Here is a 25,537-nt window from a genome sequence, read left to right on the forward strand (position 1 = left end):
TTGGTTTGTCTTTAAAACATGTTGCAATGGAGCAATGGATGGACAAGATTTTTTGCATGAAAATAGGCCTGGGAAGTGACAAAGGCTACTTCTAGGATAATCTGACTGTTCCCAGGGGATTTCAAAAACCTAAATCCACGCGGACAAAGTCGCCGGCATCAACTAATTATTCATGGATGCACGTACGAAACGCATTTTAAACCGACTTCAAAAAAGGAGGAGGTTCTCAATTCAACAGTACGTTTTTTTGTGTTTGTTATGGGATTACTCCACCATTTATGAACCGATTTTGATGCTTGTTTTTTTTTGTTTTGTAAGTCATACACCAGAGGTTTTGTTTTGTACAACCTACAAAACAAAAAAAAAGATCAAGGTATTCTTTTACACATATGCCAGGTACATTGATCATATTATATTAAGACAATTGTAGTATTTTGGGTGGATAATTTAAACTTGCGCCACACATTCAACTACGGGTATTCTAATTCGTTGTAAAAATCACTAGAATAAACATTCTAAGTCCAAAATCAGCATTTATTTTATCAATGCTTGAAAACCTTTTTTTTCAAAATTATAAATAAACAAACTTGTTAAGTAGGTAAATGCTCTTACATATAAAGTTTTACTGTTTCCATACTTTAAAAAAAATTACATTGCATAGTTACAATATGTACATACAATGTCGATTATAACTCTGTCGTTCTCTAACCAAAAAGTTGTTAAAGTATAATAAATATTTTTTGAGTTATCCCCCAAAAACGTAGGTATTTTTGAAAAAATAATGCTATGTAGTACCAAACTAAAAATCTGGGTGTTACGTAACGTTATTTTTTTTTTGAAAAGTGCCACATTTTTCGGCAAAAATTTTAATTATTATTTTTTGCATTTAACAGCTTTTTAGTAAAAGGACGGCAGAAATAAGAAATATATAATATAGGGTGAAATCAGAGCCAGTCAGGTATGTGAATGAAAATAAAAATTAATGCCACAGAATTTCGTAATTGAAAAAAGTATTGTTTCAAAACTTCCCGTCTTCTAACCACTTTCCTTTAGTGACTTACAATATCTTATTTTGCCAAACATCACATTGCATATGCACTTGCATACAAGTACACAATATCACATACCTGTACGAAGTACTTTATTATTGGAGAAAAATCTTAAGGACTAAAGTCTAAACGCGCCTTACCAATGAAATAATCGGCTTAATCGATTAGCCCAATAAACTGTAAACATATATTTGGACCAGATTTTTTATTATTATTAGGCAATAAATACAGAATGTTATTTTGAAAGTGATATTATAAATCGAATTTTTTTCTATAAGAGTTACAGGAGCTTGATCTTAGGAACCATGGGTTTGATTTTGTAGAAAATAACATCTGCATTCAAAATTCTCTCTTTCTACAAATTTTATATAAGTCAGAAAATCATACCCACAGTTTTTGTAAAATAAAAAAATTGACATAACAACCTGTCTATTGCAAGTATTTTAGCAAAATGTGTCTAGAAAATCTGGTGACAAATATCAAACTTACACTTTATTCAAATGAAGGACCAATTTTGTAATAGCACCGATTATTATCAAATAAGTTATGGGCGCTTAGATTAAGACAATTTAATGTCAGACTACAGTTTTAAATATTCAATTTTGTTATCAATATTAAAAGTAACAAACTAGAAAATAATTTGATAACTTTGATCACATAATTGAATATCAAAATGCATTGCAAGATTATAGACGTTTTGTATTATATATGACGGCTGAAGAGTCTCGGAACCGTTTTTAGAAAGAGTGACGTCAGCATAGCTGACGTCACGATGTTCAGTATCTTCATCCATCATGAATGAGACCACAATGGTTGTTGAACTTTGCTTTTATTGCAATGATTTCGAGAGGTCCGAACAGCACGACGTCTCAAGCAATAATGCCGCTTGAGGCATCGGCTGCTTGTATTTATACCAAAACATGAATCATTCACTTACAATAACAACAATTAGTCATGTCTAAATCAACTTTACAAACTCTGAGGGTATTTTAACATTTGATTGACAAAGTAATGTGTAACTTTTGACTTAAATAGTTTGATTATTATTAACTATTAACGCCTTCGCGCCGACACGGCCATTCTGACAGGCGGTGCGCGCTCTGCACCTGCCTGACGATTGATGTTGATTCTGAAACAAACATACATTCTCTTCTGAGTTTGGTATCTGTGAGCATCAAATGATGCTTAGTTATATTTTTGGGGAACCAGCACCTTTTTAGTGTTTCTGATTTTTGAGCTTATTTAGTAATAAGTGAAATCTCGTTAGTATTTGTGTGCGTATATGTGGCTCGTGGATAACTCGTGGATTGACTTGTAGATGATCTCGTGGATTGTCTCGTAGATGATCTCGTGGATAAACTCGTAGATAGAACTCGTGGATTGTCTCGTAGATGATCTCGTGGATTGTCTCGTAGATGATCTCGTGGATTGTCTCGTAGATGATCTCGTGGATAAACTCGTAGATAGAACTCGTGGATTGTCTCGTAGATGATCTCGTGGATTGTCTCGTAGATGATCTCGTGGATAAACTCGTAGATAGAACTCGTGGATTGTCTCGTAGATGATCTCGTGGATAAACTCGTAGATAGAACTCGTGGATTAACTCGTAGATTTTGTAGAGTATGAGGAAGGAGTAGTGCCATGCACAAGGTTTTGGATAGTTGGGTTTTTAGAGTATAGTAACTCACCGTTTTTATTCTGTTGCATTTCCCATGGTTGCTTCTTGAGTGAGTTGTTCCAGCGACTCCTCTCGAGAAGTGGATGATCCGGGATTCATGTTCAATACGTCTTCTGGCGCCGACACGGTTTCTTGACTACCAGGTTGAGGGGCTCGACGAAGTTGGTCATGGGCGACCTTCCGTGGTCGTCCTCTGCCAACTACTTTCTTTACTAGATAGCGATCATTTTCTAGTATTCTACAAACTTCATATGGTTCACTGAATTTGAGGTCTAGTGAAGTTTGATTGCGTGGGTTGTTCTTAATTAGAACATAATCTCCTCTTTGGAATGGGTGTATTTTGGCTTTGCGTAGGTTGAAGCGTTGTCTATCAGTTTCAGCTGATTGAGACATTTTCTGATGTACGTATTGAGTTAGTGCTTCAATATTGATGGTTTGATTGTCAATGTCTACTAAGTTCAGCAGCTCAGGTGGAACACAATGTCTTCGCTGAGTGATAAGTGTTAGTGGCGCAACCCCAGTGACCCGATGGGCGGTACAATTCATTGCTAATTGGAGTTCTTCGAGTGTTGTGTGCCATTCCTCGGTTTCATAGTTTTTTATCATTGTTAGTGCATTTTTGAGTGTTGCCACGACTCTTTCAACTTGGCCATTTGCTCGGCTGACTCCTGGCGCTATAGCATGAATTTGAATTCCGAGGTTGTCACAATAATTTTTGAACTCGCCCAAGAATTCTCGTCCTCCATCAACGATGATTTGAATAGGTGTTCCGAATAGGTGCACACTCCGCTTTAGGGCCGCCAGCGTGCTATGCGGATTTTTATTTGTTGCGTAGTAGAATAGAACGTACTTCGTGAAGGCATCGATTGTTACGATTACGTACTGTTGATCATTTGGAGTGCCCAGCTTACCTGTGATGTCCATGTGAATAACTTGGAATGCAGCTGTCGGCTTCTGGATTGGGTGTAATTGTGCCTGAACAGAACCCGACGTCCCTTTGGAAGTTCTGCATATTACGCAGTTTTCAACAAATGTTCGAACCAAGGTGCTCATCTTCTCAAACCAGTAAGTTTCTTTGATCTTGTGTAGTGTCTTTTCCCAGCCGGAATGTTTGAGTGCACTGTGAAAAGAGTTAATGATGCTCCATTGGAACGACTTTGGTACTACTACGCAATGGTGTTGTCCAAAGACTGGATCTTGAACTGTTTTCTTTAGAACGTCTTCTTCTAAGACATAGCCCTCTACTGGGTTATTGTCTCTTAAGGTATTCATTAACTGCCTCAATTTTTCATCTCTTCGTTGCTCAACTTTAAGCCAATTTAGGTCTCTAGTCATCACATTGACCGCGAGTTCACCTGGGTTTCTGCTGAAGAAATCGGCGTGTTGGAGTCGCTCACCTTTTCGGTATTCCACTTCAAACTCATAATTTTGTAGAAATGCCCACCAGCGATGAACTCTTGGTAAGAGGTCCTTTTTATGCTTGGATGCTTTTAATGCATTGCAGTCTGTTATTACGGTAAACTTGCGCCCGTAGAGGTACTGGCGAAAATGTTTGATGGCCCGGACTACTGCTAAGGTTTCTAACTCGTACGAGTGATAGCGACTTTCGGCGTCAGTTGTCCTCATACTCATGAATGCAACTGCGTGTTGACGTCCTTCAATCACTTGAACGAGTACCGCACCAAATCCAAGACTGCTTGCGTCCGTGTACAGTTGTATGGGTGCTTCCTCTTGGAACAAAGTTAGTACTGGAGCGGAGGTCAGACATTGTATTATTTTGTTCCGTGCTTCTTCATGTCGGTGGTTCCATTCCCACTTTGCACCTTGTTTAGTCAGTTCATATAGGGGTAACATGATGCGGGAAAAGTCAGGAATGTATTTCCGAAAATAGCCCGCCAGGCCGTTGAATTGTCTTACTTGCTTGGCAGTTTTAGGCACAGGGGCTTTTACGAGAGCTTCTACTTTCTTTGGACTTGGTTGGACATGTCCGTCTGAAACTACATGACCCAAATATTCAATAGAGCGTTTAAAAAAACTGCACTTACCGGCATTGATTGAAAAACCAGCTTCCTGCAGAGCCATTAGGATCCGTTCTATGTGAGATAATCCTTCAGGGAAATCTGCACATTTGCTCAGAACATCATCGACGTATACCTGTGCGGCAGTTCCCAGCAATGGTTGAAGAGCTCTGTTGATACATCGCTGGTAAACAGAGCTAGCATTGCTCAGACCAAACGGCATGGTGTTGTATTCATATAATCCGTCGGGTGTAACGAAAGCGGTTTTCTCTATTGAATTTTCTGATATTGGTATCTGGTGGAAGCCAGCAGCCATGTCCAAACTTGTGTAGAAACGACCATTCACCAGTTGATCAATCTGATCAGAGATCAGTGGTAGTGGATAATGGTCTCGTAGGGTGTTGGCATTGAGTTCTCGAAAATCTACACATAGACGATCATCGCCGTTCTTCTTTTTGACCAATATGATGGGGCTTGAGAATGGTGATTTGCTTTCTCGTATGATTTTGTGTTCCAGTAATTCTTTTACAATGTTGCGGACTTTTTCTCTTTCCACTGGACTAAGACGATAAGGTCTTCGTTCCACATATTTTTCAGGATTCTTCAGTCGAATCTCTAATTCACCAGTGTTAACTCTGGTCTTAGGATAACCATGGATAAACAGATGTTCGTATTTATTTAAAAGTCTTCGTAATTGTGTGATTTCATCATCATTGGTTAGATCGCAGTCTAGCGTGTTAAAAATAAAATTATTCGTGCTCACATGGTTGATACCTTGTTGGTGTACCAGCCTCGTTCCGTTAGACGTAATTATCATGTTTAGGTTCGTGTTATGTATCAAATTCATACCTACTAGGGCATCTGTAGACATTTCATAATCGGGTAGTATGTAGAACTGTAATTCGACATTTATGTCGTCTATGACACAAACAGTCAAAAGCTTATTTAGTGATAAGACTGGAAACTGTCCAATGCCTTTCAAAAATTTGACTGTTTGTCGTCGCTGTCCAGGTAATTTAGCAGCAACTGACTCTCGGATAACTGAGCATTCTGCTCCACTGTCAAAAACAGCTTTTAGAGTATTCGTACCTATTTGAACGGTTATGGGTGCTAAATTCGCTCCTGCAACGCAATTTACATTTGAAGCTAGTGAACGTTCACGTTTGCGGCACACCTCGTATGTATGACCTGGTATCTTGCAGAACGTACACGTGGTCACACTTGCTGGTTTAGAACCCTTCTCATCTTCTTCTGGCTTGGTTTCTTTTGGCTTGTATCTGCAATCGCTCGTAGCATGGTTAGTCTTCTTGCATATGCGACAAGCTGACATCGATGGATTGCCATCCGAAACACGTGGACGTTTGCTAGGTGGTCCTTGATGTGAATTCGGCTGTGGACGCTTTTTCCGTATGGAGGATGCAATGGAAATGAGTTCAGGTACTGTAGTTGCTCTTGCATTTAATAATTCAATTCGTAGACGTTCATCATCGATGCATCCGATTACGGCTTCAACCGCATGTTCATCATCTAATTTGTCCTTGGTGACTCTTTTCCACAGGACCCAGGCTCGAGATAGAAACTCGGCAATATCTTTTGATGAGTCATAGATATGTTCCCTGAATCGGAGGATGTCTCTGGAATATCTGTTTTCGGGTTCGAACGTGGTGATAAGATTCTTGCGCAATTCATCCCATGTGGAAGTTGTCACCATCCAGTCATCCACCCACATTTTAGCTCGTCCTTTCAGCAGGCTACATGCCTTCATTCGGATGTCAAAGTCACTGATTTTGTATGCCTCGACTGCTTTGTCTACGTGCTGGCACCATTCACGTATACCGACGCTGGTGTCTGGGTCAAATGATGGTAAGTAGATATCCTTGATCCTGACCTTCGATTCAGCAGGTGGGGCACACATACGTTCCGACATTGTTTGCATCATCTGCATCATTTGCATGAAAAACTGAGGCGGAACCCCACCCATAGACTGATAGGTTACTTCACTTCGAGGTTCGACGACATGTTGGTTTTGCTGCGGCATATCTGATGATCGACCTGGTGGAACGGCGGTCGATCCCACTTCTGATGACGGCTGAAGAGTCTCGGAACCGTTTTTAGAAAGAGTGACGTCAGCATAGCTGACGTCACGATGTTCAGTATCTTCATCCATCATGAATGAGACCACAATGGTTGTTGAACTTTGCTTTTATTGCAATGATTTCGAGAGGTCCGAACAGCACGACGTCTCAAGCAATAATGCCGCTTGAGGCATCGGCTGCTTGTATTTATACCAAAACATGAATCATTCACTTACAATAACAACAATTAGTCATGTCTAAATCAACTTTACAAACTCTGAGGGTATTTTAACATTTGATTGACAAAGTAATGTGTAACTTTTGACTTAAATAGTTTGATTATTATTAACTATTAACGCCTTCGCGCCGACATATATTATTGGATACACTTAAAATCTGTGTACATTCCGTGAGTTTAATTTTTTTTCCTCATGATTCATAATATATTATTGATCAACTATACAAATCGTCGTGTACACAGGCTAAATTATGGGACCATGAGTACATCACGTAAAACGCAGATTATCTATAAAAAATCATTTAAAAATTACGCTACATTACTTATCAAATTATATGATATAGAAATTGCCCTTATTTTAATAATTATTATTATAGAGAATGCAAAGCCGTTTTTTGGTTTATTATCGTTATAATTATTATATTTCCGGTGTTGCATCAACGCCGCATTAAACTACGTAATATTACATAACTGTATACAGGGACCCCAGCCGACTATATCCCACTCCATGAATATTTACTAAAGATCGTTCATTACTAACAATTTTTTCGCAAAATATTTACTTTTACCTGTCACTTTTAGAATATGTTACATTTATCTCGAGTTATTGTAACAGTAATTTTGTCACATCCTATCAACAATGTAGGATCTGAAAAATCCACAATTTTACAGGAGAGCGATTTTAAGTTAAAATATACCATTAAAATGTTATTCTAAAGGCCGAAACAAATTACTGGACGTGGCTGACCACCATGACTTATTGGTATCTGGATAACAAAATGCACACTAAACACTAACCTGTGCAAAGTAGCGAACTAATGACTATGCACACTTATTTGTCGCGGGCACGTCCGATAGTTAGTTTCCGCCTTAATAGCTCGTTCACACAGGCGGCGTAAGCGTAGATGTAACGCGTACCATTGCGTTGTAATGTATGGAACTGTATGAAACATGGCACACAGCTTGCGTAAAGCGTAGACGTATGCATAACCCGGTGTGATAGGGGTTTACGCGCGTCACTACGCACTTGTCACGTGTATGCAATTGGTGTGAATCGGCCTTTAGGGTTTTGAAATGGACATCTTAATAATTGTGATTTCCTTACCATTAGGATAACATTCTTATGGTACATGCTTTTTTACTCAGTTGCTCTCCTGAAAAGCTGCTCATGTGCAGATTCGACGTTGTTGATAGCACATGGTGATTTATTATTCCCTGTCACATCGTCAAATTTTACCTGTACCTTTAAATCCCAATTATTTGATATCATTAGAATTTAAAGGTACAGATAAAATTTAATTTTTCGTTGTTGCCACAATTTTCAACATAATATAATTGACACATTATGTGACAGGTAACAAGAAATTCATTGTTACCTGTCACATTGTTCATCGTTACCTGTACATTTAGTTCCAATGACTCATTTTTCGTTGCTCACATTTGTGTAGTAATGTAAATCACGCTGGACCACTTTAATATACAGTTTCAAATGTTGACACTGTGCGCTATCTTACTATATAATGTGTAAAAGCAATTGTGACTTCCTCTTTGACATATTATATGTCAAAATTTTACTAAGGTATAAAGTTACAGTCATTTTGATAAAGTGATTCTTTAGCCCTAACAAAATCTAAATATTTTTGGATCATCGTTCCTTTACTTGGCGTATCCTCTAATTACTACAGCAGTAGCAAACTCAAATAGATTAAATGGAATGAATACATTGTTTCACATATTTCATTTTTTTACCCCAAAAAATACACATAATATAAATTTATTATTAGACCTAACTAAATTTTTAAGTATTTATTATCAACTAACAATAGTTTAATTGAGTATCATTTCAAACAAAAGATTATTTATTTTATTTCATAATAGTTAATATAATTTTTAAAAAACTACAAGAGAGACTAGAAGCAATGTATTCGATTCCATTAAATCGGCATTCACTAAAATTTCTTGGACAAACTTAATAAGTACCTATTTCTATAGGAAACAAAGCGCTTACCTCTTGGTTCAATATTCTATGTTACTTTTCCAAGAAATTGGAGTGACTGCCTGCAGAACAGTCAGTGTAGGACCCGAGCGCACACCAACACGTGTGATTGAGACTGATGCTGCAAGCATCCAGATAAACTAGTGCCACATTCAGACCTCAGCCTTAGACTAGACGCGCACTGGTGATTTTTTACCCTACACTTTCACATTCACTATATCCACATACCACACATGTATTGAGCTTCAGTACAAGTACGATGTCACCATTTCACATTCGTATCACGAGTGTGCGAGAGGTCTAACGCAGTCGTTCATCCGCGCGCCGGAGGGTATACATAGAGCCTCGCACGGTTTCCGCTCAGCAGTTCGCGGCCGCGCGTGGCAGCGGACGCACGAGGTAAAGCTTCTCTCCTTGTTTATTGGTGTATATTGGTGCTCGCTGGTAATGCGCGACCAGCTGATCCAACGTTGTAAACTTCCGCTGTCCGATGCAATATAAGTTGCCTTCGACTTGCACGCGGAAATGCTTGTTGCGGCCCGGCGCTTTCAATGACACGGAGAAGTCGCCCACCTACAATTTAAAAGTTACATCTCTTAATATTAAGTACCTATGAAGTTTTTTGACCAAGCTAAGCCTTATACAAGGTTGTGACTTGTAACATTTGGTTGATAATAATGACTATTGTTTAATGTTACCTCATACCTGGTTATATTAACGTAACATGCAACAGGTAATTTATTACCTGTACATTGTTGATGTTCATTTGTACCTGTTACATTGTTCATCTTTGCCTGGAATTTTTTACTAACACTAACAGTCAAAAGCTCAACTGGTTACGAAATGGCACATATTCCGAAGAACCGATAGTAATTGGGATCCCAAACTTATAGAATGACGACTTTGCACCAGAAAGCACAGCGTTAACAAGACCCCCACTGGGTTGACATTCGCAGGAAACTACTGTATTCACGTGGCGCAAGACCGTGGCATGTGGAAGTCCCTACCTATGACCAACAGTTGATGCCTATCGTTGATGACGACAGTGGAAAAAAGAAATCAAAAAGCAGACCGACAATCTCCCCGCATTAGGTTGAGTTGGAAAAACAAAAGCGCAATACAAAGTACTGGTGCCGCCATCTAGGTGAGGGTCACAACAACTCACATTGGTCTCGGAGTCTCGTATGAGGAAGTCGCCATCGTGTCCGTGCTGATTGAGCAGCGCGTCGCAGTGCGTGCGCGTGATGGCGCCGTAGTACCACGCGCGCCCAATCGCGCCACCGCCGCGTGTGCCCGGCCCGCCACCCGCCGCGCCGCCCGCCGCCGCGCCAGCACCGGACGGACCACCTTCATTAGCTTCACTGCAATATACGAATTTGTCAAAATCGAAGTATTCCATGTAAGACCAAACTGTGAGTAGATTTTTGACGGCTCAGCATGTACAACATAATTAATCTCAGATATAACCTAATAGTGCATGATGTTTTTTTTTTAATTTTTTTGTAACTTGTGACAGTGTTAATTTTAAAAATTCAACCTCTAAGGGAGTAAAACAGGGAATCTAATTTGTGTAGTCCACGCGGACAAAGTTGCGAGCATAAGCTAGTAGTAATATAAGATCCTGGTTCCTATAATTGAAGCAATATAGGAAGTATTTTGTTTATTTTAGTTTGGTTACTCCCTTAGAGAATGTTAACTACTAGGTAAAGTCGTACTCAATACAAAACTTATCGCCAAAGAAAAAAAGTGTGTGCAATTTGTAGACTATAATGATGGTCAGGTCACCTGTACGGCTGCGTGAGGTACTCTGCCAACTCTTGGAGATAGTTGCGCGGCACGAGACCGATTTGTCCGCGATTGTCGCGCGCGCGATACCACTCAGGGTCGGATGGCGGTCGCTCGATGATCTCCAGTCGGTCGCCTTTCTCGAACGATAGTTCTTGCTCGTTATTTGAAGTGAACGAGTATAGAGCCACCTGAAATAGAAATATTCTTTATTCAGTTAAACTTTTACAAGTAATTTTGAATCGTCAAGTACATCTATCACTGGTTTGGAATGCCTTTACTACCGAGAAGAACTAGTGAAAATTACAAAACCGTTACTGTGACGAATGCAAAGTTAGTAGAATACAATAAAAATATTCTTATTCAAATAAATTGTTACAACTACTTTGAATTGAATCGTTAAACGCATTTATTGGTACGACTACGATTGGTATGGAATGCCTTTCTATCGAGTAAAAAAACTATTGAGTATCTAGTACAAAATCAAGAAGCAAAATATAGGGTTTTAATTTGTATTTCAAGCCACTTGTAATGTCTAGAATAATAGATTTGATTGTTTAAAACTACATTTTATACTCAAATTCAAATTCAAATTCAAATTATTTTTTTATTCAATTAAACTTTTACAAGTGCTTTTGAATCGTCGAAAATAATCTACCACTGGTTCGGAATGCTTGATGCTATAGATCAAGTAAATAATCTCTGCATTGATAGATAGTTTTTAATTAAAGTGTGATAATATTCAATGTTTTATCTGTATGCAGGAAATGAATTTCTTCTTAAACAAAGGTGACAAACATCTTCATAAAAGTTCTAACAATGGAACTTACTACAATGTCTAGAACATTCTCTGCCATAGCATATGTGTGTACAGTATCTTCACTGTCTCCTTCTTCACTGGTATAGTTTGATGGAAACCTGAAATTAAATAATTAGTAAGCTTGAGAAATAAAGAAAATTAACAAAAAGATTCTTTCCATGTGTATCGGATACGCAAATTTCTACTTATTTATCATTTCAAAGATTTCTTTCATTTAAAATTTCCTGCATTTTAATATAAATTACTCATCAAAAGAAAGAAAGAAAGAAAGAAAGAAAATGTATTTATTTGTTGTTGGTGTCACAGATAAAAACAAAGTATACAAATATACATTTTCATCTGTGACACCACCCCAAATGGGTGTACAGCTCAGCATTATGTCCTGCATTATATGCAGGACGCTGATTTGTAAATAATTGCATGGAGTCAGCCATTTATGTGTTATATGCTCACCATCCAGTATGACCCTGGTACTGTCCTCGCCACCAGCCATCATTGCTCTTTTCCAGGATCAGAATGCGGGTGCCTTTCGTCAGAGACAACTCATCAGGCTGCTGAGCCTGGTAGTTGTACTTCACCACCGCAGTACCCAGAGCTTCGGTGGGCTCCACTCGACGCGCCCCCGGTGACTCTGGGCCCGCTGCCCCACGGACTGGGGAACTGTTTGAGGGCAGGGTTTTGGAACCAGAACCTTTTTTCACTTTCTTCTTGATGCTAGTTAACAAAATAATAAATGAATTAATTAAACATTATACTATATAAAACTTGTAAGGAATTGTAAACAGCTGAACCTTGAATGTGAATAATAAAAGTAGTTCTTAACAAACTTGAATATTTGCTATAACTGTTTGTATCTTGGTCATTATACTTATTATTGAAAGTAAAAAAAAATTGTTAACATTGTGGTACACAGCATAATACATTTTTACACAATTTCAATTTTTACCAACCTATCGAACAGGGATGGCTTCTCTTTCTTGACATAGTTGCTGGGCACGTAGCCAGACTGGCTGCGCGCGTTCTGCACGCGCCACCAATGCTTCGAGTCATCGAGCAGCAAATATCGCTCGTTCTTTCGTAGGTCTAACTCCTGCGCGCCTTGCGCGGCGTAATCATACTTTGCGACTACGTAGCAGACATCATCCTAGAAAAATAAAATACGTTAATTGAATTATGTACTAGTTAGTTAAAACTGAAAATCCTAAAGTCTATGCCTTAAGACAGTCTTTGATCAGTGGGTGCGAAAGGCCAAGGACAGGTAATGTTGGCGCTACCAAAAAGGGCCATTTCCAGCAGTAAATTTTAGAGGCTGGCAACACATTTGCGGTTTCCTTGGTTCTACAATGGGTGGCGGTAATCATTTTACATCAGGTGACCCACCTGCTTTTTGCTCACTATTTTTATTTAAAAAAGATGCATATCATTTGTTGATGATAATGATCATAATTCATATCTTTCTATTTAGTTTATAGACCAATGATGCAACCTATGGTGAAGCGTGCTTGCCTAGAAGATGCTTATTCATCACTATTTTGTCTAACTTGCAATAACTGTTAAAAACAACAGGCAAAGAGAAAACCGACCAAGTGCGAGTCAGACTCGCACACTAAGGGTTCCGTACTTGGGTATTTTCTTCTATAAATCAAATCAAATTTCTTTATTGCGAATATGGGTAAACAGTGGAGATGTTACAAAGACAAAAACGGTACAGCCAAATTCTGCCTATAAGCATGCAAACTGTTACATTAAATTACAATACATTTTTGTCATAAAAAAACATTAAAATAATAGTAGCAAAATGTTCAAAATTAAAATACAATTAAACCTTTCTGAAAGGTAATCATTAATTAAGTAATATGTCTTCTCTAACGATAGTTTTTTCAATTTTCTCTTAAATAAAGGAAGTTCTCGCGTTTCAATTATATAGCTGGGCAAGTGATTATACAAAAGTAACCCAGTGAAGAAAAAACTTTTAGAAAAATGAGCAAAAACTACTATGCATACAAATAAATAAAAATCTGTTTTAGAATGTACAGGTAAAGCCCTTTCAAATGATATCCCACTTGGTATAGTTATCTTATTTTGAAAATTGAAATGCCTTTTTTTTGTGAGATGTAACCACAAATTCACGATTTTCGGATTTATTCCTTTACTAGTGCTATAAGACCTACCTATATGCCAAATTTCATAATTCTAGGTCAACGGGAAGTACCCTATAGGTTTTCTTGACGGATGGACGGACAGATGGATGGACAGACAGACAGACAGTGATCCTATAAGGGTTCCGTTTATCCTTTTGAGGTATGGAGCTTGGTTTTTTTTTAAATTAAGTACTTAATTAGTAACCAATTTCGATTTTATTTTAACGCTCAAAAGATACCGAAAATGTAGTGCTAAAATAATAAATGATATGTATGTTTTGGCAAAATCTGGTATCTCTTATCAAACAATGTGTAACATTATAGCTAGTGCAATATCTATATTTTATGCAATATCAATTTTTTAATAATATGTTAAGCTACTTTGTGAGGTAGTGCTAACTGACAAAATCAACATACAACTTATAAACTGCTTGGTTTAGAAATATAAAACTTTACATGTACAAGTAGATCTTGTCTATGACAGAATCCTATATTAAGAAAAGATTTTCAGACATACCACTGAGGCATTCGTATGGAATGGAAGGCCAGAAAGATTCATGAGCCAATTTCATTTTGTAAAAATAATTGTGGCCTGTAAGCCAAAAATAAATAACAAACAGACATAATGTAAGGACACTAAATCAGAATTGATGTATTTGGCTACAATTCATAATATAATAGAACCTTGATAACTCCTACTCAAAAAAACACTTTATGCACAGTGCAAGGAAGTAAGGAAGGTTATGCCCAAGTGAGAGCAGAGGAAATGATGCCAATTAACATTTGCGTAATTGTGTAATTACACACATGCCACTGTGTATCTTGTTTGTACTATATTTGCATTGGGATGATGACTATGTCAAAAATAATTTCTTAGGAAATAATAAATAGATTTTCGTACCTGAAAAGAAAAAAAGGAAGCCTTATAGAATCACTTTTTTGTCTGTCTGTCGGTCCTTCTGTCATGTATGTCAAGAAAACCTATAGACTATTTCCCGTTGACCTAGAATCATGAAATTTGGCAGGTAGGTAGATCTTATTCCTAGCACAAATAAAGGAAAAAATCTGAAAAACAGGAACTTGTGTTTACACCACAAAAAAAAAATTAAAATGTGTTCATGAAAAAATTAATTTACTAAATCACATATAGATGGCGAACTCCACCATTATCTTGCAATTAAATACATAAAATTGCTGAGTATATAATATCATGTATGATGATACAGAACCCTTTGTGTCCGAATCCGACTCGCACTTGACCAGTTATTCTATAATAATTTATTTTACTATATTTTTTATACCATATGTGACATTTTAGGTCTACTTGACTGACTTTTAGGACTGATTGATTTTCCAATTGGAATTTTTTATATTTTATATTATGAATCTATGAATTTTTGAATAAATAATAATGAGTCAAATATACACAGGTACTTATTTAACGTAGTTATTAAATTAAATAATAAATAAATTGTGAAATATTTTTGACCAATTTTTTTATGGTAGGACTTGGATTGTTTTGTTTTAGCTTGAATTTCTGGGCATCCAAATCGATCGTAAGCATTACCTGGGTGTTCTTCCCGTGTCTGGAGTTGGCCATCGCGTGCGGCGCCGGCAGCGGCTTGTTCGCCCACACCGAGTCAGCGGCGCGCACCGACCGAGTCTCCAACATGACCAGACCCTCGCCTCACTGATACATGTCGCCACGAGCACCGACCCCGCACTGCACCACACACTGCACCAATACTCCCTTCGCACCCCTCGACACCTAGCACTCTTGCACAACAACACGGCACGATAATCCTGCAGCAAAAACTCCCTATTGTTTGTCTGCAGGACGTGCGAAAATACGATCGAAAGCTATTTCACGATCGACGAGAAACGATGGTTGTCACTCCATCGCGCCGCACGAATAAACAATCTTTAATAAAATGGGAACCCTACAAAAACACTTTTATTACACGTTTTGCAATTTTTGTGTAATATTCAGGCAATTTTATCACATTTGTAGTTTTTACAAAAAAAAAAATTCACATCAGTCGGTGGGGCACAGCAACGAATCAATAGACAAAAGAAAGGATTTATTTTTATTGGCTGTTCCTGTTCTGCCATAGACAATAATTATTTTATTACCTATATTTTCATGTATAATAAACTTATTATTTTTTTCTGAAAATAGAGGATTAGCCATACATGAGCCTTACAAGGGAGAAACAAGCTAGCAACAAAATGCAGTTTCTTTACTTTCCCAAAAGCTTTGTATAACACATATTTATTTACTATCTGTTCCTTGACAATTAAATTGTTCATCTGTGGACTGCAATGTCAATCTAGTGTTGTGACCATGTTGTGATCATATTCGGACTAAATAAATTATAATATTAAAATAACGTAATAATTATTTTTATATAAATGTAGTTGTATAAATTGAAAGCATATAATTTGAACTAAGCAAATAATTTAAGGCTTTGACATCACTGGCAGGCGCGTCAAATGGTCTTACATTTGGTGCTAAATATACCGTATTTTTCTTTAATTTCACTTGACACACATAGCCTAATAAATATTTAACAACTTACTCAGGATCTAACCGAGAGTCCCCTCACTCTAGTCTCTGACCGTAGGAGCGCAGTCAAGGGCAACTTGTAATCGAGTAAAAATAAAAAATAATCGATTTTAAACCGTTTTCAAAGTTTTACTTACCATTGACGCGAGTACGGTACAACACTACTTGTCACGTTTGCTATCAGCTATCGACGTATCGCTGATTTCGCTGAAAATTATATTTTGTTTTAAAAATATTGGCTACAATTATATAATAAACACCTATGTTAATCTAAAGTGAGGTGCAGTGGTGACCATGTCGGACTCGGAGGCCAGTGTTTATTCGGGCAGCGGTTCAGACGCGGGCAGTGTTGCATCGAATCGGTCAAGACGAAGCGCTGCTTCCAACCGTTCTGCTAGGTCGGCCTCTCGCTCCCGATCGCGATCGCAGTCAGGAAGCCGAGCCAGTCGGAGCCGAAGCCCCTCAAGATCACCCTCCAGGTCGCGATCTCGATCCCGATCCAAATCCAAATCTCGGTCGCGATCTCGCTCCAGGTAATCAACTAATTAACGAAGCATATAATTCTTTCCTAGCATGTTTCCGATAGCTATTTAAGCAGGATAGTAATTTTTTTAAGTCCTTTAGTAACTTATCCCATTTATTTTTTGAACAATTCTTATACTTATTAGAAAGTTTTAAAATAACCTCACTAATTTTAAATAGTTTTTTCACACTTGTATGCATTTCATGAAAGCATATTATTTAAACATAAAGATGTGGTCTCTCATAGTATTAATCAGTTACCAATTTTCATCTCATGGCACAGACTAGAGGAGAAAGATAGACAGGAAGTCTGCTTTTTCTTATATAAAAAAATATATTTGTGCAATGCAACACTATGCATGCAGGTTGTGCAAGAGACAGAAGCACTTTCGCTTTTACTATGTATTTACTGTGTATATATTGCCTTATGGTTCAGACATCAGCCTCTCATTTAGGAGATGTTAGATGTGCGGTGGCCAGAATCAAACCCCGGACAAACATCTAACTTCTAGAGTTATATGTTTTAAACAATTGAATATAACTTGCTTTTACTAATACAGTGAAGGAAAACATTGTGTGCCTGCATGCGTGAGATTTCTCCATAATATTCTCAAAGGTGTGTCTGCCAATCTCCATTTGACCAGCATGGTGGACTATCTCATTCTCATACTTCTCATTCTGAGAGAAGTCCCATGCTCAATAGTGAGCCAGCAACGATTATAATGCTACCTTTTGTATCACCATTCACCAGTGATTAAAATAAGAGTAATTAATTAAAAAATTAAAAAATCTCATACTTAATATTAGCTCATGCTTGCGACTTCATCTGTGTGGATTTAAGTTTTTAAAATCCTATGGGAACTCTTTAATTTTCTGGGATAAAAAGTAGCCTAGGTTGCTCTCCAGATCCTTAAATATATCCATGCAATAATTACACCAATCTGTTGCTCTGTTGTAGCATGATTGAAGGACAAACCAACGAACAAAAACACTTTTGCATTTATAATATGGGAAGTGAGAAGTAAGCTTGACATTACAAATAAGTGCTTTTGCATATTTTGTTACTCCACATCTTGTCCACCTGTTTTCTTCAAGATTTACTGTGATGTTTTTACTGTGTTTTTCTTAAGTTTTTACTGTGATCTTGTAATTAATATCTGTATTATAACAGGAGTGGCTCTGTTGCATCCAACACCAGTCGCAACAAAGATGATGAAGCAAAAGAAGCCTCAGCCGATGAGGAAGTCGAGGTACTTTATAAGCTTATCTTAATAAGCATGAACTGGTTATCAGTTATTATTGTAAGTTGTTAGGGTTCAATTGTTTTTACTTATCATTAAATATAAATAACAGACATAAATGCATTCAATATATGTATTATATTCAATTCTTGAAATTCAACACTACAGGGGTGTGATGATGTGACTTGAGAGCTCAGTGATTTGTCAACTTGTGACTACAATACAACCTACTCAGTTATGCTATAGATGTCTGTGACTTCATTCATGTGGATTTAGATTCATGAAAATCATGTGGGAACTTTTTGTCTGTGATAGAAAGGAGCCTAGTCTAAGTAACACAGACAGATTCACATTTATAATATTACAATGGATAACATGTAAACACATTTATTTATTATATATAGAAAATGTAAAGCAAAACAATCTTTTTTGTGCAGTGATTTAGAAATTATAAAATTCCCAACCCTGCGGGGAATCGAACCAGGGACCTCCCACTTATAAGGCCACAGCGCTTACCACTGCACCAGGGAGGTCATCACAAACAGTACACCACCTTCATAATATTCTTGTAATTATGTTGGTTATAGTAAAACCATTGTATTCCATAGGATGAACAAGAGCCGGAAGGTGAAGACCTGGTGGACTCGGAGGAGTATGATGAGGACGAGGAGGAGGAGCGCAGGAGGAAGAAGCGCAAGAAAGACAGCCGATATGGAGGCTTCATTATTGATGAGGCTGAGGTAACGTTTTGCTCACTTTAGAGGCTTTATTAGAATAGAATCAAAATGTTTTTTATTCAAATAAACTCCATATGGTACGTCTGTCTACTGTCTACAGATGGTGCTTTATGCTGTGTGATCTTCTGCAATGTTACACTATTTTGCTCTGGCGTAAAAGAAATATTTATGTAGTATAATACAATTTAATAAAGTAATGGATTCACATTTCTGATCCAATAAACTTTAATCCAAGCGTTTTCTTTTTGTTCTTATTAAGGTTGACGATGAAGTTGACGAAGATGACGAGTGGGAGGAAGGTGCTCAGGAAATGGGCATTGTGGGCAATGAAGTTGATGAAATTGGTCCCACTGCTAGAGAAATAGAAGGACGACGCAGAGGAACTAACCTCTGGGACTCACAGAAAGAAGAAGAAATTGAAGAATATCTGAGGAATAAGTATGCAGATGAATCCGCTGCGCTTAGGCATTTTGGCGAAGGTGGAGAGGAAATGTCTGATGAAATCACGCAACAAACCCTACTCCCAGGCATTAAAGACCCCAATTTATGGATGGTTAAATGCAGAATTGGAGAAGAAAAATCTACAGTGTTACTTCTTATGAGAAAGTACATAACGTACCAGAACTCACCAGAACCGTTCCAAATCAAATCAGTTGTAGCACCAGAGGGGGTTAAAGGCTACATTTATATTGAAGCATACAAACAGACGCATGTTAAAGCTATTATTGAAAATGTTGGGAATCTAAGAATGGGGATATGGAAACAAGAGATGGTACCTATTAAAGAAATGACAGACGTTTTAAGAGTAGTTAAAGAACAGTCAGGTTTGAAACCAAAGCAATGGGTCAGACTAAAGAGAGGACTTTACAAAGATGATATCGCCCAAGTTGACTATGTGGATTTAGCACAAAATCAAGTACATTTGAAATTATTACCTAGAATTGATTACACAAGGCTGAGAGGAGCTCTAAGAACTGTTCAAAGTGAAAGTGAAGCAGCTAAACGTAAGAAGAAGCGTAGGCCGGCCGCGAAGCCGTTTGACCCTGAGGCTATTAGAGCTATCGGCGGTGAAGTCACTTCTGATGGTGACTTCTTAATATTTGAAGGCAATAGATACTCCAGAAAAGGTTTTTTGTATAAGAACTTTACAATGTCAGCAATTTTAGCTGAAGGAGTTAAACCTACTTTGACAGAGCTAGAGAGGTTTGAGGAACAACCGGAAGGGATTGATATTGAACTCGCGGCTCCCGCTAAAGATGATCCCACAAGCTTGCACTCATTCTCCATGGGTGATAATGTTGAAGTATGTTCCGGTGATCTGGCCAACTTACAAGCGAGAATTATCGCCATCGATGGATCTATGATCACTGTTATGCCAAAACACGATGCTTTAAAAGACCCTCTCGTCTTCAAACCAAATGAATTAAGGAAGTACTTCAAGCAGGGTGATCACGTTAAAGTTTTAGCGGGTAGATATGAAGGCGATACAGGTTTAATAGTCCGAGTTGAACCTCACAGAGTTGTGCTGGTTTCTGATTTAACTATGCACGAATTAGAGGTTTTGCCGAGAGATTTACAATTATGTTCGGATATGGCAACGGGAGTAGATTCTCTGGGACAGTTCCAATGGGGCGACATGGTGCAACTCGATCCCCAAACAGTTGGAGTGATCGTTCGATTAGAAAAAGAAAATTTCCACGTTCTCGGCATGCAGGGAAAAGTTATCGAATGTAAACCGCAAGCGTTACAAAAACGTCGTGAAAATCGCTTCACGATGGCTTTAGACTCCGAGCAAAATACTATACAGAAGAAAGACATAGTGAAAGTCATAGATGGGCCTCACGCAGGCCGTGAAGGGGAGATAAAACATTTATATAGAAACTTTGCGTTTTTGCAGTCAAGAATGTACTTGGATAATGGTGGAATTTTCGTTTGTAAGACGCGTCATTTGCAACTGGCTGGAGGTGCCAAGAATAATGCGACTACTAATGGTTTGGCTTTAGGGTTCATGTCGCCGAGGATACAGTCGCCGATGCATCCTTCGGGAAGAGGGACACCCAGGGGTCGCGGGAGAGGGGGTAGAGGGGGGATGGTCGCTCGTGATCGGGAGTTCATCGGGCAAACCATCAAGATCACCGGTGGGCCGTACAAGGGCAACGTGGGGATAGTGCGGGACGCGAACGTCAGTACGGCGAGGGTGGAACTGCATACGGCGTGTCAGACGATATCGGTGGACCGAGGGCACATCGCCGCCGCCGGAGGCCCCACTGGAGCCGTGAGGGGAGGCGCTTCCAGGCGAGTTGTTATACTTGTGTATTATTTGGATATTTATTTTGTAGACTTGATGATTTTGAAAGGAGTATTTTTATTTTTAACCAGCATACATCTTCTAGTTTTGTCTCTTGATTATTATAGACAGTTGATGATTTAAATAATTAATTTCACTGTCCATCGGAAATATTTTGGCACCTCGAAAAAGTGCGTTCCTTTCTCTCCTGACTTCGCACTTTACTTTGCTGGTAGTATGTACCTGAGCCACTTATAACTAAACATGTGTATGTTACAGCTATGGTCGCACCCCCAACCCTCGTGCGGGTGCAAACACGCCCACATACCGCGAGGCAGGCTTCAAAACGCCGCTCCAAGGCGCAGCCACTCCTGTCTACGAAGCAGGGAGTCGGACTCCTCACTACGGTGCCTCCACGCCGGCGCACGATGGCAGCCGAACCCCAGCGCATCCCGCGTGGGATGCAGCCGCCCACACCCCACGCCCAGACTTGGACATGGGGCTGGGTTTGCCTGGCTCGCCGCCGGCCTACGACTCTGCATACTCACAGGTTACTGACGCTTGTAAACTTACAAGTTTCGTGCTCCTCAAAATATGCTACCATTATCTGTGCACATTTCTATGGGCGAACCTCGCCTAGGCATATCTTCACTAATTTGCTAGTAAAGTTTCAGCAGTAAGAATTGAAACTAACTTTAAACTTTGGAGCGCCGCCATAATGTATTTCTCGAGTCACGTCACGTGACTAAGTGAGGGCGAATCGCTAAAGCTCAGTGTTCCTCGCAGGGTCCGTTCACACCTCAGACGCCGGGCACGATGTACGGCTCGGACCACACGTACAGCCCGTACCGGCCCAGCCCCAGCCCCGGCACGTACGGGCCCGGCTATCTGGGCACGCCGAGCCCCGCGCCCTACTCGCCGCGCTCGCCCTACACCGCCGACGAGGACGCGGACTGGCACACGCCGGATTTAGAGGTGATTCATTTAGAGGTCATTTTCTAGATAAACGTAGAGTTTTCATATAGGAAACTTGTCTCGTGATTTTTCACATGCGACCTGTGAAATAGTCCATATTTACTGAAAACTAATTCTTATTAATTGTAATGAAAGTAACTTCGGACTTCATTTACTGAGTGTAATTTTTTAAGGTCCGCGTGCGCGCAAACGCAGAGCCATCCCTGCGCGGTCAGACGGGTGCCTTACGAGGAGTGTCGGGTACATCGTGCACCGTGCTGCTGTCGCAGGAGGACCGCGTCCTCAACATCCCCTCGCATCTGTTGGAGCCCGTCGTGCCGCAGAGCGGGGACCGCGTCAAGGTACAGACGTTCTATTTCACGAAGACGCATTTATAATATCCTTTTCTAGAGGGAGATTGCACGAGCAGCAGCGACAACCACTCTGTCAAAAATGAACAGTTGAGAAGAAGAAGAAATCTGAGTTTGTTGGGGGCTCTTCTCAGACCTGAGCGCGTTTGGAACCCTCGTTATTAATTATCTCTACTATATTATCAATTTACAAATTTAACTATTCTGAAATAGTTCCTACTTTGAATTAAAAAAATTGAGTTTTGTTTTAAAGATTATCTTTTTCGAAAGTCAGCTACTAATTATGGCTATGTTGCAGGTGATAGCAGGAGAGGACCGCGAGGCGGTGGGACAACTGATCTCCATCGAGAACCAGGAAGGGCTCGTCAAGTTCGGCACCGATGACATCAAGATCATGCAGCTGCGGCACCTCTGCAAGATGGCCGCCGCTTAGAGTACATATGCCTCTAGGCTCTAACAGCGGATATGATCACATGTACGTATACATTGAACGACAAAGATGAACGCGACGGAACCCGAACAAATTAAAAACTAAACTCTATCCACGAAAAGAAATTACTGTAGATGTAGTTGGTGACTTAAAACGTCACTGAGATTTTTGTCTTTGTCATTTGTATTCGATTACCGAACAAAGAGAGCGCTATACTAACTTCGTTTCGTGGATAGAGTACCTATATAACTAAAACCTACTATGACTAGACGTACTCTGTGAAATAAATAAAATTAAACTAAAAATGGTTGATAAAAATTATGAAATAAATTGAAATTAAATTAATTTATTTATTTCATGTGTCTATGACTGCATGAGCCACTTATTTTACTTAAAGATTACCATTCACTTGATCATTTAAAAACTGTACGATTGACTAATAGTATAACGAAAATCATGGTAAAACTAACGGTTTCTTGCCCTCTGCGGACAATAGTCCTTCGTCTGCGCAGACCTTAAATTCCACAATACTACTTATAAGACGCGTTATTCAGAACAAACATTGCGGGCTGCAACTCGTTTTTAACCGACTTCCAAAAAAGGAGGAGGTTCTCAATTCGTCGGAATCTTTTTTTTTTCTTCTAACTTCATCTCCAGTGTCATATTTTTTGACAGCTTCATAGAACACAGTTTTCCTTTGATCTCTTCTTCTTGAGGTCTTTCTGTAATGGTTCGGCTCCACTATAGGGATTCGTTTCCCGTTCTGTGAGCAGTACAACCAATCATGTGCAGGTCCCTCTCTTCGTTGGGAAGAGAGGGGACCGTTACGTAAAACGAAATGTAGGTACTTGTATAATTGTCTGCACAGATAAAGGACTTGTCCGCGGAGGACAAAAATATGTCACTAAGAAATTCATCGTATAACGCATACGATGGACTAATAGCACGGCGTTACATCTTACTACAACATGAGGGACTTTTGTCCTTCGTGTACAACAGTCCCTTATCTGCGCAGGTCCTTAGGGTCTAAAAATCAACTTTTACTACGATCTTTCTCCTTACTAATAGTCCATCTCGTGTGAGTTATGCAGTTCTTTGTGATTCATTTTTGTCCTCCGCTGATAATAATAGTGCGTCGTCCTCGTCTGCGCAACCCGTAAAGAATCTAAAATATTCCGATTTTATAGTAATTACTAATTACAAACGGATCTCATAAGTCCTTGAAAGCATTATTTAGACATTAATGATTTTAGACATTGGAGGTATTGCATGATTTGATATTTGTACATGTTTCTCAGTTCATTGTTGTTACAGAGTTTATTTTATCCTTGAGTCATCAATGAATAACCACATACATAGTTTATGTGCAAGTGTTCTTTTATCCAAATAAAACCTATTTTAAAAATTACAATTTACTTGCTGTTTTATTTTGTCCTATTCGTGAAAAATACTTATAATATAATATTATACTGATTTGAATCGGTCATTTTTCAAAAACCACATAAATCAATACTTTTAGGGTTCCGTACCTCAAAAGGAAAAACGGAATTCTTAAGCACCCTATAGGTTTTCTTGACAAACACGACTGACGGACAGACAGACAGACAACAAAGTGATCCTATAAGGATTCCGTTTTTACTTTTGAGGTACGAAACCCTAAGAATAGAACACTTAGGGCTACCTGCGTCAAATGTTAGTATATTTGACGCCTGCCAGTGACGTCGATGAAACCGACGTTTTGTTAGAAGTTCTCTAAAGCCTTGTTTATACGAAGCCATCGCTGGCGGCAGTCCGCACTGGCTTGGCATTGGTCTTGCATAGACAGTTTTTCAAGCCAAGCCAGCGTTGGCGAGAATAGAGCGCTCGTCATTTCTCAAGCCAGTAGGCCTGGCGCCAGCGCACTGGCTTCGTATATTTATTTCACTAGATGACGCCCGCGACTTCGTCCGCGTGGATTTAGGTTTTTCGAAATCCCGTGGAAACTCTTATTTTCCGGGATGAAAAGTAGCTTATGTGCTAATCCAGGATATTATCTATCTCCATTCCGAATTTCAGCCAAATCCGTCCAGTGGTTTTTGCGTGAAGGAGTAACAAACACAGACATACACAAAAACTTTCGCCTTTATAATATTAGTGTGAAATGTGATACTTAAGGTAATTGCTATTTGACAAATCGCAAAAATGCTGTACTTTGAAGTAAATTGTTTATTTTTCTAAAGCATTAACAGCTATTAAATACATGCAATTAAAAACTTCAGTTTGTGAAGATTATAAGGGCCTCTTTTTATTTAGTATACATTATCCCAATAAAAAAAAAAACCAAGTTGAAAACATTGCTGTTCGCAACTTGTTCTGTAAAAGTTTTCTTTAACATCTTGATACTTTGAAGCCAACCTCCAGAAAATGATATGTTTAGGTTTAGCAATCAATTTTAACTGTTAGTTTTATACTAAATGTTTTTCGTTTCTTAAATAATCTAAAACTAACCAAAAAACTTCCTGTGCTATTTATATTCTTGCAGGCGCTCTATGGAATTCAGTGTCCACTGGACTGTCATGGCGGAAGGACTGTGCGCGTCATTTCGTCGCAAAATATTATTTAAAATGAATTTAAGCTTATTATTTTTGAA

At 38.8% G+C, this 25,537-nt stretch overlaps 2 protein-coding genes across 2 annotated transcripts; one reads left to right on the forward strand and one right to left on the reverse strand.

Moving 5' to 3' along the window:
• Positions 1-7,497: 7,497 nt before the first annotated feature.
• LOC123866998 (cytoplasmic protein NCK1) lies at positions 7,498-15,859 on the reverse strand. The gene is made up of 7 exons (XM_045908816.1): positions 15,368-15,859; positions 12,610-12,803; positions 12,113-12,373; positions 11,670-11,757; positions 10,840-11,030; positions 10,220-10,415; positions 7,498-9,627 (listed from the first exon to the last, which is right to left on the reverse strand). The coding sequence occupies exons 1-7, from the start codon at positions 15,470-15,472 to the stop codon at positions 9,415-9,417; spliced, it is 1,248 nt and encodes a 415-aa protein (XP_045764772.1). The 5' UTR covers positions 15,473-15,859; the 3' UTR covers positions 7,498-9,414.
• Positions 15,860-16,516: 657 nt separating this feature from the next.
• On the forward strand, positions 16,517-24,323 carry LOC123864297 (transcription elongation factor SPT5). The gene is made up of 8 exons (XM_045904641.1): positions 16,517-16,899; positions 18,060-18,138; positions 18,738-18,869; positions 19,126-21,161; positions 21,433-21,703; positions 21,940-22,128; positions 22,302-22,469; positions 22,777-24,323. Exons 1-8 carry the CDS (start codon positions 16,661-16,663, stop codon positions 22,909-22,911), a joined length of 3,249 nt encoding a protein of 1,082 aa, XP_045760597.1. The 5' UTR covers positions 16,517-16,660; the 3' UTR covers positions 22,912-24,323.
• Positions 24,324-25,537: the final 1,214 nt, after the last annotated feature.

This window comes from Maniola jurtina, chromosome 1, assembly GCF_905333055.1.
Source record: "Maniola jurtina chromosome 1, ilManJurt1.1, whole genome shotgun sequence".
Taxonomy (NCBI): Eukaryota; Metazoa; Arthropoda; class Insecta; order Lepidoptera; family Nymphalidae; genus Maniola; species Maniola jurtina.

Excerpts from the sequence above, each read along its gene's own strand:
- LOC123866998 (XM_045908816.1), bottom strand. The coding sequence starts at position 15,472 with ATGTTGGAGACTCGGTCGGTGCGCGCCGCTGACTCGGTGTGGGCGAAC. Across the intron at positions 12,804-15,367 it reads GACACGGGAAGAACACCCAG|GATGATGTCTGCTACGTAGT; the intron begins GTAATGCTTACG and ends TTATTTTTCTAG. Across the intron at positions 12,374-12,609 it reads AAGCCATCCCTGTTCGATAG|CATCAAGAAGAAAGTGAAAA; the intron begins GTTGGTAAAAAT and ends TTTGTTAACTAG.
- LOC123864297 (XM_045904641.1), top strand. The coding sequence starts at position 16,661 with ATGTCGGACTCGGAGGCCAGTGTTTATTCGGGCAGCGGTTCAGACGCG. Across the intron at positions 18,870-19,125 it reads TCATTATTGATGAGGCTGAG|GTTGACGATGAAGTTGACGA; the intron begins GTAACGTTTTGC and ends GTTCTTATTAAG. Across the intron at positions 21,162-21,432 it reads GTGAGGGGAGGCGCTTCCAG|CTATGGTCGCACCCCCAACC; the intron begins GCGAGTTGTTAT and ends TGTATGTTACAG.